Source organism: Spermophilus citellus (assembly GCF_964194105.1).
Source record: "Spermophilus citellus genome assembly, chromosome: 3".
Lineage (NCBI taxonomy): Eukaryota > Metazoa > Chordata > Mammalia > Rodentia > Sciuridae > Spermophilus > Spermophilus citellus.
This window is the reverse complement of record NC_138184.1, coordinates 164,757,635-164,776,647: the sequence shown is the minus strand read 5'-3', so window position 1 is coordinate 164,776,647 and position 19,013 is coordinate 164,757,635. Positions and strand designations below refer to the sequence as shown.

The 19,013-nt window shown below is 32.9% G+C and overlaps 1 protein-coding gene across 1 annotated transcript in view; it reads right to left on the bottom strand.

Moving 5' to 3' along the window:
- SEMA3D (semaphorin 3D) overlaps positions 1-19,013 on the bottom strand; it is a 196,515-nt gene that overhangs the window by 15,290 nt on the left and 162,212 nt on the right. Inside the window, exons 13-17 of the mRNA XM_081286835.1 lie at positions 11,564-11,786; positions 8,907-8,995; positions 6,890-6,931; positions 3,989-4,146; positions 1,464-1,528 (exon numbers count right to left, since the gene is read on the bottom strand). Of these exons, the coding sequence (XP_081142961.1) occupies positions 1,464-1,528; positions 3,989-4,146; positions 6,890-6,931; positions 8,907-8,995; positions 11,564-11,786 (577 nt within the window). The remainder of the gene's footprint in view (positions 1-1,463; positions 1,529-3,988; positions 4,147-6,889; positions 6,932-8,906; positions 8,996-11,563; positions 11,787-19,013) is intronic.

The following is a 19,013-nucleotide window of genomic DNA, read 5'->3' as shown; positions in this document are numbered from 1 at the left end:
AAAGTGTTTCAAGGAAGAGGGAGTTAGATGTTAAATAAATATGAGAATTAAAAATTTGCCATTGAATTTGGTAAGAAGGAAACTGCTGGTGACTTTAACAAGAATGGATTGAGCAAAGTGACAATAATAAATGCAAAAAACTGGGCACTATGGGTTATAGCAAGAATGCAATATGGCAAGGTAGAGACAATAACTCTGAGCCTTAGGGGAAAACTGTGTGCTTTATGTTGTTTTATTTATAACATTTATCATCAAATAACACAGCATTTTTACCTGTTTTTATTTTTATTGTCTGTTTATATTTATTGTTTGCTTTCTTCCCTAATGCACCTAAATATAAATTCTATGAATGCATAGATTGCTTACTTCTTGCTCATTTGTATGTCCTCCACACCTACCACAGTCCCTGATGTGCATATGGAAGGCACACAGTAGTGATTACTAAACACAACATTGGACATGACAGTGAGTCTCTTACATTGTTAGAATGAGAAGGCAAACACACTGTGATAGTCCTGAACTTATTTTTCAGAATTCTGAGTTAAAAATGACTGCCTTTCTTTTAAAACAAGAAAACATTGCTGGGTTCCCAGTTATAAAATATGAAAATTGGGTTATTTTCATCACTGGTGGGATGATTAGTAACAATGTGATAAAGGAAATTTTTATTCCCACTAGTTGCATGTGTGCATTTGCGGGTGTGCATGCTTCTGTGTTCTACCTGAAGGTAGAGTAAAACTATGGGATATCTACTTTTAGAGGTCCCTCTGTTTTTAGACTCACTCTCCAGACTTCCTCTCTACTCCCCATCCTGCTTCTTTCCCACTCATTCTTTCAAGATCTTCCATTCTATGATTTTTGTGTTTCTGAACCATTCAGCCTCTGGTGATATCTTTTTTTTTTTTTTTTTTTTTTGCTAAATTCCCATTGAGCCTTGATCATCTTATTTCCCCCAAGGAATCCTAAGCCCTTTAAGGCATTCCTTGTCTCCTAGTATATTCAGAACAATTATGAATATATTTATTAATAGCTGAGTACAAATAAAGTATAGGCTACCTAAAACGTCTTTCTAATAAGTGCCTATACGTTGACAGTTTCCTGAGAGGTTTCTTTTGAGTTTACTCTATATGTCCAAATGTTTTGGGTTATATCCTGCTTTATCTCTAAAAAGCAGTTTTCAAACTTACAAGGACGGATAATAGAGTAAGAAAAGAAACAAAAGCTAAAGTATAGGAATTTTAAAAGACATATGAAACAAATCATGATATAACAAAAGATTATTCACTTAGGCTTATAGACAGGGGTTGATTTATAAAATCTCCTGTTGCTTTTCCAGAATATAAGCACTACACAAAATGAGATCTTAATATAATAGTTGTTTGGAGTCATGTAATTAAAAAGATAAACAAAGCCTGGACTTATCATTTTAATTGGGAGCAAAAGCATATTAAACCAATACTTACTTTCTTCTATGTCCCAGCACTGGGTGATTGGGTCCCCATACTTTACATCCTGACGTCTAGCTCGCCTATGAAAAGAGGATTGGAGTGATGAGAACTCCAAGCATTATAATCAGAATATAGAAAGGCTACACTTAACACTAATAGCAGCAGATGCATAACTATCCTTATTTTACTGCTCAATTTAAAATGCAGTTCAATACTCCAGTCAACATAACATTGATTTAGATACTACTAGTATAGTAAATGCCTAATAGAATAGATAGTGTTTTGCATTAGGATGATCTGAATTTTATTTAACTACTATTCTTTTTCTATGACTTGAAAAATGATTGGACAGAATGGGTTGAACATAAATAGAATCCATGTTTATAATATGTGGTAACTATTCTCACTCTCTTTTCTGTCAGTTCTGGGAAAAGTAATATATAAGAGTTTTAATTAGTATGTAGAAGTGTATACACTAACATAAAGCACTTTATCATGGATAGATTCACTATATTGAAAGATGGTGTCTGAAACAGGTACATGTTTGATGTGGCATGGATTGTTATGTGTTATTTCTATGTAGGAACATGTAGCTCACATGTTTTTCTAGTGTCACTAATAATATGGACACAATGGCTTTTGCATTAGGTCACATATTTTCCTTAAGACAAAATAGTAATCATCATATATAAAAAGAAAAAAAATTGCTATATCTAAAGTATGCCTTAAACTCTTACAATATATTTTAATTTGCTTTGGGTATTTGTTTTTCCTTTAACTAAACTTTAATATAACTGAAACAAAACATGAAGATTATAGAATTAATGGAGTGTCACATGACACACACACATATATGTATAAAACTATATATATATATATATATATATATATATATGTTGTATAATGTTTAGATCAGTTTAAATGTATCTATCTCCTGCAATATTTATCACTTCTTTATGGTAAAATATTCAAAATACTTTCCTTTAGCATTTTGAAATGTAAAGTCCATTATTATTATCTATATTCATCCTATTGTGCAGTAGCCCACAGGGACTTCTTGCTCCTGTCTGAGTGTAACTTAATACCCATTGATCAACCTCCCTCTGTTCCTCCCTCTGGTCCACTCCCCACAGTCTTTGTTGTAGAGAAGTAACAACAAACTTTCTTGGATAACTAAGGTGTTCCTCAAGGGCAGTACTGGTCAATGACAACCTTGCAAGATTCATCCCTCATATACATCTTTAGACTCTCACAGACATTATACTAGGTAAGGGAAAACATCACAGTGGCATGTCTTTAAGATCAGAGACACAGTCTTGGGAAATACAAAAAGAAAAAAATTATGGTAGTATAAGGTACATAAGGTCAAGAATGTTTTTAAATCTTGGCTTCTTAAGGAACAGGGTCAATTAATCAAACTGAAGTTTTACTGCCAGCTAATGAGCATTCTGGTTTTTTAGCTTCCAGAAAAGAATTCCCCAAAGACTCACTGTGATGAGTACAACCTTTGCCAAAAACTATAGCAAAATGTTGGTGACTACTCACTTTTAACTTTTAATAATCATGTCTACCCACTGACATTTATTTCAGGAATTGAAGAGAATATAAAATGTGTCTTAACTTTAAGCAATATTTGCCATTGTAATATACATTCAACCTGTGTTGCCTAGAGTTTAGAATTTGACCAATCAGGCAAATTTAAAGAAAGCAAAAAAGTGGTAATAAGATTCATGTGTGTGCATGAAAAAAAAAAAAGCCTAAAAAATAGCAACAAAATAATACCACAATGTGTTGTTGTTTTACATAGATGAAATGCACTTTTAACAATACTTTAGCAAATAATGTTATTTGGTCTGCATCTAAAACTAATTATAATAGTATATTTAGATAATGTCAGGCATATTAATAGGCATTCAGGGTTTTTCCCAGTTATTTTGCAAGTCAACAGTGCTGAAATGAATATCTTGTAACTTTGTGGTCTTTCTGCACATGAATGAATAGTACAAATTTTTATTCTTGGCTCAAAATAGCATTATTTCTAAGAATACATAAAACAATGAACTACACACAGCAGGGAAACAATTTGCAGTTCAAGTACATATGATGAAAGAAATTGACCAAATTAAGGTTACTAGAATAAAAATAAAATTTTACCAAGCTATTAGATGCACTGTGAGCTATAATAATATGTGCAAATTATTTGCAAAACAATAGGTATGAGTGTGTGCAAATTTAGAAATAAGGTGGGAGAGACAGAAAAAGGAAAGTAGTGAATAAAAGAACTTTTAGTGGTGTTTGATATAAATAAAATAATATAAAAAATGTGTTGGATTTTTTTAATAGTTTCACATCTTAGAATTCCAGAACATCTGTTGCATCCTCCTTAATAGTTCAGTATTATGTAAAACTATGAAACTATATTATAATTTTAATATTCCTTCCAGAAACTAAGTTTTCCCCATCGTTCTCTTTAAAGTATAAGACAAGGCATTTATATGAGATATTAATCTTATAGAAAGGGAAGCTTCCTAATAACTTACCTCTTTGAAGTGGGTGCATATCGAGAGCATGCATTTCCATCCCAGGCACAGTAGGGGTCTCTGGCAAGACAGCAGTCTGCACAGGCTTTCCCGTAAGTGTCACATCTGTGCAAGGAGAGCTGAACCAATCCATCCCGGGAACCAATGTACAATTGTTGCTGCAAATCAGGCAAAACAAATGAATTATAAGCATCTTTCAGATAAGTCTTATGAACTTCCCCTTCTTGAACACCACATAATAACACTAAATCTGTTTCCCCCGGTGTCCTGACCATTGTAAACACTTTTGCAGAAATGTAATGAAGAGTAAAACAAGTCAATTACTTCTATCCGTGGTAGGACTGTGGTTTGAAGAAGCTGATACTGTATTGCAATGTGTTCTATAAAGCTAGAGTAAGCTTGGCAGTAATTTAAGAAGTTCAAGAAACAGCTGCTAGACTGAGGAATTAAGATGTCACATTCTCAATAGTAGAAATTGGTAGTTTATATCAAGCACAGATGCTATAGGCAAAACTGATGGACTTTCTCTGTCACGGTTCCTTACATGAAAGATGACTAAAGAGATTAATAAAACTTCATTCCATTTTTAAATTATTTCATTTGCTAATGAAGTATTGATCTCTGAGAGTAACTAAGTTATTTAGTATCAGTATAAAGAAAGTACTAAGCAGGCTGAGAGATGCCACATCACAAATGAAAGTGTAAGATACTGAAAAAAAAAAAAGCAAATAAATTCATATTTTTGAAAATTAGTCCTGAAATTGATGCACCATTCACCATGTATACTTATTAGAGTGTCTGCAGTGGTGGTAGTGGAAGGGGAGAGAGGGGAATTCCACACAGACTCTATACAGTCAATGAAACATGGTGAACTCTAGTGGACCATTCCAGGTTTTAAGTAGAGGGGAAAACCCCTTATAAATAGATCTTAACATAAGTAACACACACAATCAGTAATGTGTCTTGCATATTTACTGCTCATTAAGCTCTCAGTTAAACCTTTCTTGTTACTAAATGCACCGGCCAGGCTTTACTATCAATTTTACTTAAATTCTCTTCAGTATTTGAGACCAGTGACCATACCTTCCTCAAAACTCTCTTCAGCACTTTTTCCTATACTTCCTCTTTATTTCTGCCTAAGACATTTGTCTCCTCTGTGATTCCTTCCTTTGAATTAAATGTCAAATTTCTTTCTTTTCTGTTCTCATGTCCTCTTTAATGGGAAACTCAAAGGTATCTTGAAAACAGCCAAATCAAGAGTATAGCAGTTCCCCTAAAGCTACCCACCTGCCCTTCCTTGGCAAAAGACACCATCACTCATCCAGGCATGCAAGATAGAAACCTGGGAGTTGTCTTTGAGATTTCGTTCTTACACCATCTGTCACCAGGTCATTTCCATGCCCTCATATAGAAACCTCTAATCTGCTTCCTCCTCTCCCTCTCCCTTTCCACTACCACTGCCTTTGCATTGGTCCTTATCATTTCTCTCCTGGATTACTTTTAAGTGTCCTAACTAATTCTGCTGACTTCTGCCTTCTTTTCCAGCAACTCCCACTTCTATCATAGGACCCAATCCATCTTTCACACTGTCACACCAGACTGATCCTTCTAAAACACAAAATCTTATCATGACACCCTCCTGCTTAAAATCTTTAATGGATTTCACATCCTTAAGATAAATTGTTAACCATCTTGGGAGGACATGTACCTGTGCCTAATCTTACCCTGGCTTACTTAGATTCATTTCTAGCCTCCTTCCCTCTTGAACACACATGTCCTTGCTCTACTTGTACATAAACTTACTAGAATTAACTATGGGCTCTTATTTTTCTCCTTTATCCCATCACCTTTCTTATTTTTTCTGGTTAATACAATATCCTTTATGGCTCAGGTCACATGTCTATTTGATATCTTCCCTTGTTCATTCTGGCTCATTTCAGGCTACCTTCTATGTATATTTTTCCATTATTACTCAGTGATCTTAGCATGCATCTTTGTTTCTACAATGAACTTCTGGAAGTTATGTTATGTCATTTATTGATTTCTGTACTCTTATAGCACACTTGTAGGCCTTCAAGAAATAAAGGTTGAATGAATGAACAAATTCATGGAAAAGATCTGAAGAACAAACCTATTTATACCTTGCCCTAATAATTGCTTGGCCATACTAGGCAGAGTATATTAAGACAATTTTAGCAACATCTTAATGTTGAGCATATTATCATATGATTTTCTTAAATCTTGAGGGTACATATAGAAATGGTAATGCAAGTCTGAATTGTAAATGAATTGGGATTTCAAATATCATACCAGGGAGCTATGAAATTACATTATATTATTATCATTATTATATATAGCTACTATTAAGTCTACACTTACATTGTGCTACTCTGTTTAAAATATTAGCCTACAGCATCCTATTTAAACTCACAACTAACATAGAAGGTTTCTCAACTTTGCTGTTGTGGAAATTGAATCTGAGTGATAGATATTGAGTAGTGTGATGAAAGTTGACTATTGGGCTATTTGCCACTACAGTCCATACTCTACCTCCTACACTCTTTAATTAAAAATCTTTTTAATGATTAGAACTAACATTTTGCATATATTTCTTATGAACTTGACAGAAAGACACCAGAAAACTAAGCTCAATTTTTAAGAGCCAAAAGGAAGGGGAGAATGTAGAATATAAAATATAGTTCAATAAGTGAACTTTGTCTCTATTCTTCCAAGGCAAGGTTGGAACAAGGGTTTCAAATCAATAGTTTGAGAAACAAATGATCTGAAACTTTTAAATTATCTGCAGTTTAACTTCCTATTCCAATGTATTCTTCAAATCAACATTCATTCATGCAACTTATTACTTTTTAAAATATTTTTTACACCAAAAATAGAAAGTACCTGCTTTAAAGATAACTCCATGCTCAAGATGATTGATGGGTGCTGAAAATAGAAAGTAAACATCAATAAAGATAGCCATAACATGATTTTATATTAGTCAATATGTTGTTTATATATATATATATATATATATATATATATATATATATATATATATATATAACTGAAGTCAAAGTCTGGATTCTGTTTGCTATCTTTTTCCAATGTGTAGTGAATCTACCTTAAAAGAAATGAGGAAAGTAGTTATTTTAAAGTATCTTCTTAAAGAAAAACAAACTAAATTTATGAAGAAGACTTCTGTACTGAAAATTGTTCCCAGTTACAAGTTTTCTACTTCTTTTAAAACTGCTTATCTTAACTGTTTCCATATAATTCAAACTAGTGTTGACAAGAACATCTCCATAATTATTTATTACCTCTTTCTGCTCTTACTTAGATCAGTGATTCAAACACTTGTTCAAGTAGCAGAGTTCTGAAAAGCTACAGTACTCCTTGTAGATGGCTATATTCTTTATGTAACATTACGAGATGTCAATGCACACAATTTCATGATATGAACTAGGGCCTGTTTTATATGTAGAGAATACGGTTGTATGCATGCAAAGTAGAATCAGAAACTTGAACATAAAAGCTATCAAATGAAAAAAAGTATTAAAAATAGTTTACCTATTATCTATATTCTATTTATTTCATTTATTACCTGTCTGTATTTACTAGTTGACAAATAGTAGCAGATGTCAAAGATTTAAGAAAATTCATAAAATAAAAATGTTAAGAAAGTTTGTTTCATAACTTTTTTTAAGTGAATTATACAAAGTGGACAAAGTCATTAAATGATGTATATTAATTATATATATATTTTAACATAAATTATACCTCAATAAACATGCTTTTTTAAAAAGAGGGGGAATAAAGAGAGAGAGAGAGAGAGAGAGAGAGAGAGAGAGAGAGAGAGAGAGAACAAACCCATGGCATTGTTTAATCTTCACAGTGAAGCCAAAGAATTCCTCTTGACTAGTGTCTAACAGCCACTGTGTTCTGTGAATAAATGTGTTCTGATATGCTTGTGTATTGTAGGGACTTTATTTAGGCCTCTGGGTTCACCCTTATATTTGACATCAGCCTTTCCCTTAGGAACCACCCAAGATTTTGTTTTGGTAGAGGCCAGATAGCAGGTCTTGTTCTTGTTAACTTCTTGACCACTATTATCATCACAATGTAAACAGGATCTGTGGAACCCAGCATGTTAATTAACTTGAGCCCCTCACAGTGGAGGGCTCTTCTCTCCTTTAAAGTCATAGATGTTTACAGGGAAACAGTTTTTAAGGAAGTTTTTTTGAACAAAAATGTTATAAAAAATCCAGAATATTTTTAAAAAGCATTTCCAAGAAATACAATTTTATTTCTAATGATCTTTTCAGGAAATACTTTTAAGTTAAACTTTATTGAGGCTCTACAAAGAATGTCACAATTCAATTGCATTGTTAAAAGTCAAAGACATTCACATAACCTGGAGAATTCTTCTAGATCTACTAATTATGAGGGTTGGGGAGGGGGTCAGGACTTTGGAATACAGGAAGACTTACTATCATGTAACATATTTTAAAAATTTTCTTTACAGAAAAGCAGGGATATATGATTTATATTCTCTTCCAGTTTTCTCAAATTCAATTGGGGAAAAATTGCAACGTGAAATTTATAAAGTAGAAAAGCATCTGGATAGTAAAAGAGACCCCAGGCTTTCATTTAATGTGGCAATTTGTCTGACTATATGCTTAGAGAATGCAGTAATGAGAGGCAATCCCAGGAGCTCTCAATCAGTGGTATTCTACAGAGGAAGGTAAGACCCATTCTTAGTTTCTTATAAAACTCTTTTCAATGCTTAGGGAAAAGAAAAAGAAGGAAACTGATTTCAAAGACTTTCCAGCAAAAGTGATGATGTATTAAAGAGTGCCCTGTAGCAAGGGGTATGCAGTTTCACCCTCTTTTCCCCCTGCAACTCTGGACTAAGCCTTACCTTAAATATCTGCAACTCCTCCAGTACCACCTCTTCCATATTCCACTTCTCCTTTGAAATGCTGACAACTTTTAGGACAGTTCCAATGTCTGAAAAAATACATAATTTATAATCCTGCCGTTTCTATTTCAATATTAAGTATATTCCTAGAAACCATCAAATTGCTTGTCTCACTTTTCTTTAAATGTTTTTCAAGAAATCAGATTAAACATGAAGGCTAATGTATATTGTTTTGCCCTTAAGAAACATGATAGCTTTTAGCTAAAAGAACAGAATTTTATAAACAGATTATTAAATTATATATATCAGTTCATATTTTTTATTTTTCTTTCTTTCTTTTTTTTTTTTTTTTTGTATTATGGATTGAACTGAGCCACATCACCAGTCCTTTTTTTTTTTTTTTTTTTTTCATTTTGAGATGGGATCTTACTAAGTTGTTTAGGGCCTCCCTAAATTGCTGAGGTTGGCTTTGAATTTGTGATGCTCCTTGAACATAAAAGCTATCAAAAGAAAAAAAAGTATTAAAAATAGTTTATCTATTATCTATATTCTTTATTCATTTATTACCTGTCTATATTTCGTAATTGACAAATAGTAGCAGATGTCAAAGATTTAAGAAAATTCATAAAATAAAAATGTTAAGCAAGAAAGTTTGTTTCATAACTTTTTTTAATGAATTATATAAAATAATTACAAATAATATACAAATAATCCCAGCCTCCAGAATCACTGGGATTACAGGCATGAGCCACCACACCTGACATTTTAGTGCACATTCTTAACAAAAGAAATATATGTGCCTAATTTAAGTATTGCTTAAAATGATAACAGAGATGAAACACATATTTTAGATCTTAATTTAAGATTCTAAAGTACATTAAAAAAACTAGTTTTACTTCTACATAGTGATCTCTGCAATAAATATTTACTGAATACCTATTATATCCAGTCAACATGAGGGATACTACATCTCTTCAAATATATTCTACCTTTGTAACCATTGTTAATATGGCAAAAACTAAAGTTTTATTTTCAATTATTTTAATTCAACTTAAGAGACAATACAAAACTAACAATGTAAAACGAAATCTGATGTTTAGAAAAGATATCTTAAGTACATCATCTTATATTGCAGTTCTATGTGGTGGTATGCTAGTATAGAGAGAGATTCAAAAGACTACTTTAGAAAAAGAAAAAAATACCACTTTAATTAATTTATATAAAACAAATGTCATTAAACTGAGCGCAGGCATTGAAGTACAGGGGCATATGTAATAATGTTACTATATGCACAAATAGCCTATAATATTTCATATTGTTTGTCAATGACTATGGAATCTTTGAAATATATTAACTATACACTTTAAGTGTCAAATTGACTACTTTAACATTGCCATAATTTTAGTTAAAGTTAGGTAGTACCACCTAGTGGCTGAATGATGTTATGACAATAAACTGTTTAAAAGCTAGGAATGAGCTTTGGATGAACAGAGCAAATTAAATGTCAAACTCATGAGAAGTAATAACAGATTCATTATTTCAGGTTCTGACCCCTTAAACAGCCATCTCTTCAGTCTTGAGAACACTCCTTATTTATATGGATCTTAAAATTGCTATCTGTAACATGATCATGTTTGACAATTGTGCTTGAAGTTAAGATTTCAGTTCAACTGAAACCATGTTTATTAAAAACAAAAAGGAACAAATCAACAGGTCACAAAAATACCTTAGAAAGCACTTTAATAATTTATCACACAAATGCTTCCTAAGAAACCTAACTTCTACAAAACCAATTTGGTTTTAAAAAACAAAAAATTCTAAAATTATTTTACACATTTAAAAAACTATTCCAATAAAGATGTCTGTTTGTCAAAAAAACCTATTAATATCTATTTCTTCATGAAATGCTCAATCTATTAGATAACATAGTGTCTAAAATGCAACATTTTTACTTTAATGATACATATTATCATTACTGCCATTAGAATTCACAATAGAAAAGTATTATTAGATAATAATTTTTCCTATTTTGGAGACTCACCAAAAGTGTAGTGTCTTCTTCTACAAACAATACATTTAACTCATTTTATAATTACTGAGTTAGCAAAACAAATAAATAAGATGACCTTCAAGAACGAGAGACCACAAAATTTATTTTAATCTACAAAATTCAAGAACAGAAAAAATAATCTCTAAGAAATTTCTGCTTAAAGTCTTTACAAAATAATGACTAATGTTTTTAAAAAGCCATATTAAGTCAACTAAGCCAGTAGTTCTCAAACTGAGAGTCCTTGGGGTAGAGCTTATCAGATACCCTGTTGAGAGAGGGAAAGGTATAGTTGGAAAATAAATTGCTTTGCTCTATTAATTTAATTTTAGTCCATGGTCATTCAACAAATATGTCTTGAGCACCTAATCTATACTAGGCCCATTGCAACCACAAGATACAAATATATTTTTTAATCTTAAATAGGACAGCAGATGTTTATAGTGTCAGTTAAAAGCATGTGTTAAATAATTTTAAGAAACACTGACAAGGTATGGTCTAATAATTATTCATTTTTATTTTGACCAATAAATAATTTCAAAGGTTTTGCTTTCTTTATCAGACAATGAAAAATTCCTTTGAAAGAAAGCTTAGTCTAGTTTGAACTCACCTGTTCCAAGAAACATTACATCATATTGGCCGTCTTCTGCAACGACATGATCCACCACTATCTGAGTCAGTCTGTAATCTACATTGATTCGCTTGAAAGTTGGTCCTCCTGCAACCGGGTATACTGCCTTGTACATCACAGGGTGCCGCTTTATGAAACTGATGACATCATCTGGGAAATCTCGGGTGGATTTAACCAGTGGGTCATAGGTTTTGCTTGGGCACTAAAAAGAAATGTGAATAAGACACTATGTATGTACCTAAGAAATTTACACTTGATTCTAATGAAGATTTTAAGATATATCATGGATAATATTGAAGGAATGATATGGAATCATATCCAAATACACCTGTAAATAAGAGTAGTGGACACCTAATATATTTAAATTCCATTTTGCACTTCAAAAATATTCTAAATTATATCTATATTTTCTAAATTTTTCCATAGTGAACTCTTTATATACACTACTGATTCTTATAAAGATTATTGTTTCTAATGAAGATACTTGGAATTTAGGTTGAAATAAATGTTAAACTGTTAAACATGTGAATATATGGAAAACCATCATATTCAGTGTCCCTTGAATAAAGTTAAGATTTTAGTTCAATTGAAACCATGTCTATTAACAACAAAAGGAACAAATCAACAGGTCACAAAAATACTTTAGAAAGCAGTTTAATAATTTGGAATCATAATTATCTAGCTTTATTATAACTGGTGTGAAAATTATATTGGGAACAATTCAACAGTTCTTCCACTAAAGAATCTGTGAAGAAACCCTTGGAGAATTTTCCCCTTCTGTCTAAAATTGCCCCTTGTGTCACTTTGAGAATCTACTAAATAAATAGCTAGCATAATCTGCCCCCTGGTGGTAAAAATTTAAAAGTCCAACTTGGTACAAATTTAATGAATTTCATGTACCTTTATCCAAAAATAAGGAAATCAATTTACAATTTGACTGTTTTTCAGAAAATGTATCCTAACTTATATCCTAAATCTAATGTATATTTCAAAATATTATAATTTAGTAAGTTATCTTATAGAATACTAGTGTTAATCATTTGAATTATTAATGAACTAACGGATTTTTTGGAAGGGAAAATTATAGTTAATTGATACAGGTAAATAGAAGAAATGAGAAATGTAAGAGAAAATTTATATGAAAATTTTTCCTGTTTTTTAAGTTTTCTTTTTGAGTTGAAACATAGGTTCCATTGATCTCAGCCATTTGTACTAGGTACTCACTATAATCCCATCAGGGCTCCAAAAACATGCCACTTGTCTAAAGGTCATTCTTAAGGAGCTGTAGATCCTGAAGATTTCATAATTAATGACCCTGACCCCAAACTTCATATGCAAAAAACCATAATGTCTCTTTTTAAATTATAAGATATATCTAAGTTGTACTAAAATAACTGTTAATGATTTTCTTCAATTAATTTAAGGATATTTATGGTTCACCAAATCTTGAATGTCTAAAGAAACTGATCCTTTATTGACATCTCTTTATTTGTCCCAGGTCTGTAACAAAAGGATTAGAAATGTCCTAGTTCATTAGCCATTTGGTACTTATTTAGTTATCCTTAACTGGATGTTGGTCTAAAAATGGAAGTCTGTGTGTTTGGTCATTTTTTCTGAAACTTAGCCTTCAGCCAAGTGGAATCTGTCAACTTGATAATGGAAGGAACCGTGTATTAAATAGATTAAGCAGTGAATCAGAGTGGATATGAAGCTCAAATAATACAAAGCTCTTGGCCAATTACAGGCTGCATGTTTGAGGCTTAGTCAAAGGCCACTCACAGTAGACTTACAGCTTATAATGCCTGTGGTTCAATTTGGTTGGTTATCATTAAAATCAAAGCAAAAGCAAGATTTTGCTTGTATTACATTTCTGAAAGAACCCTCCAACTTAAGAGCAAAAAAATCTCTTTTGACTTTGTAGCTATGGTTACACAGTAGTCAAAAATTGAAAAGAAATAATATCATGACATACCAGCCACAATTTTTGATATCACATTTTAAATATTAGAAATTTAAGGTAAGAAAGTACAGATGAAAGAAGATGGAAACCTTTTGTTAAGAAAGAAGTATAACAATTTTCCTCAGTCCTTGCCTCTGACAAAATATAATAAATGTGTAATAAAATATAAGGGTTAAAAAAAAGGAAAGAAAACCTGGTTTCTATCCACTATCATAAAATGATCTTTGGAAATATCATTTTCTTGGGGCAGTTTTCCTCATGGCCTGCTGCCAGTGTTTGGATGAGATCCTTATCCTCTCCATTGCTATGTGTGATCTCTCAGGTCCGCATCACTGTGCTTGCACAAACGAAAGTGATTTGAGAGAGTTACTCCCTGAGGTTCAAGATAGTACAGTATGAACCAAACATTGTTATTTTAGTACATTCAATCCAGTGGAATTTTTGCTTTGATATCATATAGCTGTGCAGCGCACAGATTTAAAATAACGAGATGCCAAGCAATGTATTTAGGTAAGAATAAAGTAGAAATGAAAATTCCATAAAGGAAAAACATGAAGTATAGGGAAACACTCCATGTAATGCAGATGCCATATTCAGTCATTTATCTTCCTTTAAAAATTCCTAGAAAATTTTCCTATTGTAGCTAAACCTCTGGGTATTGAAAATCTCGTAAGTTTTTCTCTGTGTCTGTCCTTTTAATTCCTGGCTATTCATATAATCTAGCTGAATATCCCATACAGGGTCTTTTTCATGTCTGCTCACAGTTTTCTAACTTTACCTAATTTCCATCACTTTAGATCTTGTGTGGAGAGGATATAACTCAGGTAATTTATCTGTGTCTCTACTATTTTGAAAAACTGTAAGACAAGTTAAAATTTGAAGGGAGAGAAAAAAATTTAAAAAGAAAGGAGAAGATTAGCTAAATGTAAAAAAAAAAAAAAATGCCAGTATCTTGCTGGAAACATTAATACCATCATAAGATCTGAGAAAAAAAGAACTTGCCTAGAAAAACCTGAGATGAAAGGGTAAACACAACAGCCATGAGCTTGGTTCAGCGCCTATCTCCATGGCTGGCTGCCATAGCTGGCTAGGTGTGATCCTGTTATGCTTGGCAAATCCTTGTGTTTGTATAGGGCCTTTAGTAGTGGAGTGGGAAGCAATGGATAAGAGAAGAAAAATGGTTTTTATCCAATGAGAGAACTTTGCCCCTTGGCAAGGCACCAGACAGCTGTTAAAAGTTTTCTCCCCCTGCTGCTTCAGGCTATTCTCAACAGGTTGCAGTTTCTCTTTAAACAGATCAGAGGAATGACTAATGTGAGCGAAGACATGGCACAAAGAAAGACTGAACCAGGCTTTCATTTTCAGCAAACTGGGGAAACTAAACTGAATATTTAATGAATGGTATGTAAAGAAAGTCTGATTTTTATTTATAATGTAAAAATGCAAATTCAGTAAGTGCTGCCTGATCACTGTGATTATCACAGAGTTGGCCTATAACAGATATGGCAAAGGAAGGATCTTGTCTTAAATATCAGAGATAGAAAGTTCAGGGATAGAAAGGCCAGAGATAGCAGTGCAGAGGTAAATCACTCCCCCTCTGTTTTTAAGATTCCTTTCACTTACTGGAATTTCTACTCCAGAAAAAGCAAAACACATAAGTAAGTAGACTATGATTTGAAGAACTTCGTTTTAAAAGCAATAGTTGGCCTATGGAAATAAAAACCTGAAATCCAGTTGGAAAGGTTAATTCATGTGAAGAAACCAGTTGGTTCTTATCAATTTATGCAAGGGTGCTTAACCACTGAGCCACATCCCCAGCCCTTTTTATTATTTATTTTGAGACAGGGTCTTGATAAATTGCTTAGAGCCTTGCTAAATTGCTGAGGCTGACCTCAAATTTTTAATCCTCCTGCCTCTGCTTCCCAATTGCTGGGATTACAGGCTTGTGCCCCCAAACCAGGCTTACCCTCATCGTTTTAGAGAAATGAAGCCTAGATCTAGATACAGAGGACTGACAGGGATCTTTTGTCAGGCACTGTCAGTGTAACCAATTTTAGTTCTGTCTCTGCTACTCTCTTCTAGAACTAAATCCCTGGAAAGAAAGGATTTAGAGTTATCTCCAGTAATTTGAGAGAGGTAGTGACAAGGAAATGGTGGTTTGTTATCCAAGAAAATAGAAGGCAGTGCAATTGAACAGATATTAAGGGGAAAATAAAGCTGAATTCAATATGATGAAGAGGCATACGTAATCTATAAAAAAAGCAATTTCCCCAAAGTTTTCTACAGATTTTTAAGTTAACTAGGGAAGCCCTTAAAGCCTTAAAACAAAATGAAACAAACAACAACACAATGTTAACCATATTCTTCAGATGTACAAAGGAGGGGATGGGTCAAGACACTGCGGGAATTCTTCCGTCCTATGCCATATTTCTCAGTTTCCTTTGATAAGACTATCACAGTCTCACCAAACTGTAGAAATCAAGAGGAGGTTTCATTATATACATCTTGAATTACATGTTTTTCTTTGGCCAGTTAACCTATATTTGGAAGTCAAATATCTCTTTACTACAGTAAAAAGGACAATTCTTAATGGGAACAACACAACTTGTAATCAATCTTCTGACAATTTTGGATCTTCATTAATTTAATAATGACATACAATTCTGAGAGCCATCAGCTCTCTAGTGAAAGAATGTATGATGGGACTAGGCGAAAACTTAAGCCGAATAGTTTAGATGGAGCCTATACTCTGAGAAAAACAGAATGCCAAAGAATTTTGAATTTGTGGTTTCCATATGCATCTCTTACTATTGTGGATTCCATGTTCACCTCAAATCCTGGTTGTTGTGAATATAAACCAGGGTAAAAGTTGAAAATTCTCCATAAAATTTCTTGTTGAAGCACCATTACATATATCCAGTCTGCTGTCTAGATCATTCTCAACATTGTGTTATTTTGATCCTATGAGAACCCCTTCAGGGTTTGCTTTTGTGTGACAAAACCACAAATTTGCCTCAAGTAAGACTCAGTGATGCCCCAATATGTAAAAGATCTTTCTAGCCCAGGTGAATATGCCAGGTCTCTGGGTAGGTCTATGGCAGTGTCTTTGCTAAGACAAATTTTTTAGTGAACCTGAAATCAAAAGAACCTTCTAATTTCTCAATGTCTTTTACACTTCTAATAATTTTGGAGAAAATAAATAAGAACTGTTTCACACATCTACTCATATCCTGAGTTCAGGAGGTTTTAATATAGCAGAAAAGAAGGATAATAAGTTTTGTTAACCAAGTTTTACAGGACATTTTAATATTTATTTCCTCTTTTTGTCCCACTAACAAAACAAATGATATTCAGAAATAAATCATGGAAGGGCAATAAGCAGTAAAAAGGAATTTTGATATTCCATGTATCTTAGAGTTTCTTTCTCCATGAAAAGAAGATTAGACAAAGAAAACCAACCATAGCCCCTACGCCAAACTGGGGGTACAGGGTGGTTTTAGAAAGAGCTGAAAAATGAGCATTTCTTTTACATGTCTAGGGTCAGATGTGGAAGCTGCAGTTGGCATGAGATGTCCAGTCTTTACATACCCTCTCCAGGATGCTTTTACCATTCCTTGGAGCCCCTGAAAAATAGCTCTGCTTCAAAATCTTTTTTTTTTTTTTTTGAGAGGGGGGGGGGTACCAGGATTGAACTCAGGGGCACTTGACTACTGACCCACATCCCCAGCTCTATTTTGTATTTTATTTAGAGAGAGGGTCTTAATGAGTTGCTTTAGCCCCTCATTTTGCTGAGGTTGGCTTTGAACTCACAATTCTCCTGCCTCAGCCTCCCGTGCTGCTGGGATTACAGGCATGTACCATTTGTGCCTGGCTTGAAATTTTTGAACCAAGAAACTCACTAGAGAGGAGAGAGAGCAAGCAAGAACAAGAGCATGAGAGAGGAGAGATCTTGAAAGATACTAAAAGATTGTAGGCTTTCAGTTAGTTTTTTTGTTTCTTCGCTATGTTTTGGTTTCTTCACTATTTGCAACACTTTTTAAAAAATATCTATATACAAAGAAAGAACAGGTCTTACTGATGTTTAAGCTACTCATAGGAGTTGTTTTGTATCTATCATCAGTATTCACATAGTAAAGTTATGAAACCAATGATAGTAGCTATCACTACCTCTTTTACACCTTGCCCTCAAATGGAGGATTAGTTAAGATAATGATGTGTTTTATGGATCACATTAAAAAGATAAAAAATCTTCACACTTAAACCAGCAACCACATAGAAGGAAATGGAATTAAGAAATGAACTGTAATTTTTACAAAATTAGGCATTTATAAAATATCAGTAACTATGGAAAAAATGTTTTAAAAGTAGTAAAATGTGTTTCATAAATATTTAAATTTCAAAAACTAGTACTTTCTTCTTACTTTTTTGATAAGGGAATGGTTTAAAACTGAAACTCACTTTTCAGTAAATATTGACTAGTATTTTACATTCATGCATAAATCTTAAAAAATAACTTGTCAACACAGTATAAAACTATATAATAAGACTAACTTAGTATCTTGAAACTGATAAATTATTTCTAATGAATCAACAATGAAAATTGAAATCTGCCTTTACAAATCCTCCCCAGATTCTGAGTTTTCTAGCTGTCTATTAGTTCTGACCTGACTTCAATTTAGTGTCCATACCTGAATTATACCTCTCACTTTATAGTGGATTCTTCCATATTTCATTTCACTTGGAAATTCATATCACTAAATCCAATAAATCAATAAGACTGATAAAATCCACCTGTACAAAATATATGTTCAGACTCTCTATTTGGACACCAGAGGGCAGAAGAATCACTTGAAGTGAAGGAATTTTGTAAATGTATCCTTGTGAATTTTCAGGCCTAATAAAATTGAAGATCATCCAGGTAAGGCTAGGGGTTTAGGTTTGACTTTTGGTCAAAGGAAATACAGTATTCTGTCAAAATCAAAAAAAAGAAAGAAAGAGAAAACAAATTATTATTCAACACTTTTATTAAAGTAAGATATATTCTTCTAAATCATAATAGAAAGACGACAAATGTAAGAAGGTTTCAGAACTACACTGCAACATGTACAGACAATAGCTCAATCCCTGGAGATACAACAGTGGTTCTGTTTGATTATTTTCATCGCTTTGAAGGTAGAACAGAAGAACTTATGATTTGGAGTAGGTAGATCCAAATGTAATCCCAGGCTTACCACTTCACAAACTATGAGATCATGAACATGCATTATCCTCACTGGTTTTTTTCATACCCACAAACTTGAGGTAATGGTACCTATGCTATGATATTTTCTTAGGAATGTAGTGATATAACATGTAAGTGTTTTTCATTCCAAGTCATAAGGAATGTTCAATAAAAATTTCTGAAAGAGAGAAAATAGTAGAAAGCATCACCATTTTGGGTGCTTTAAAAAAAAAGTGCAGATGAGAGAG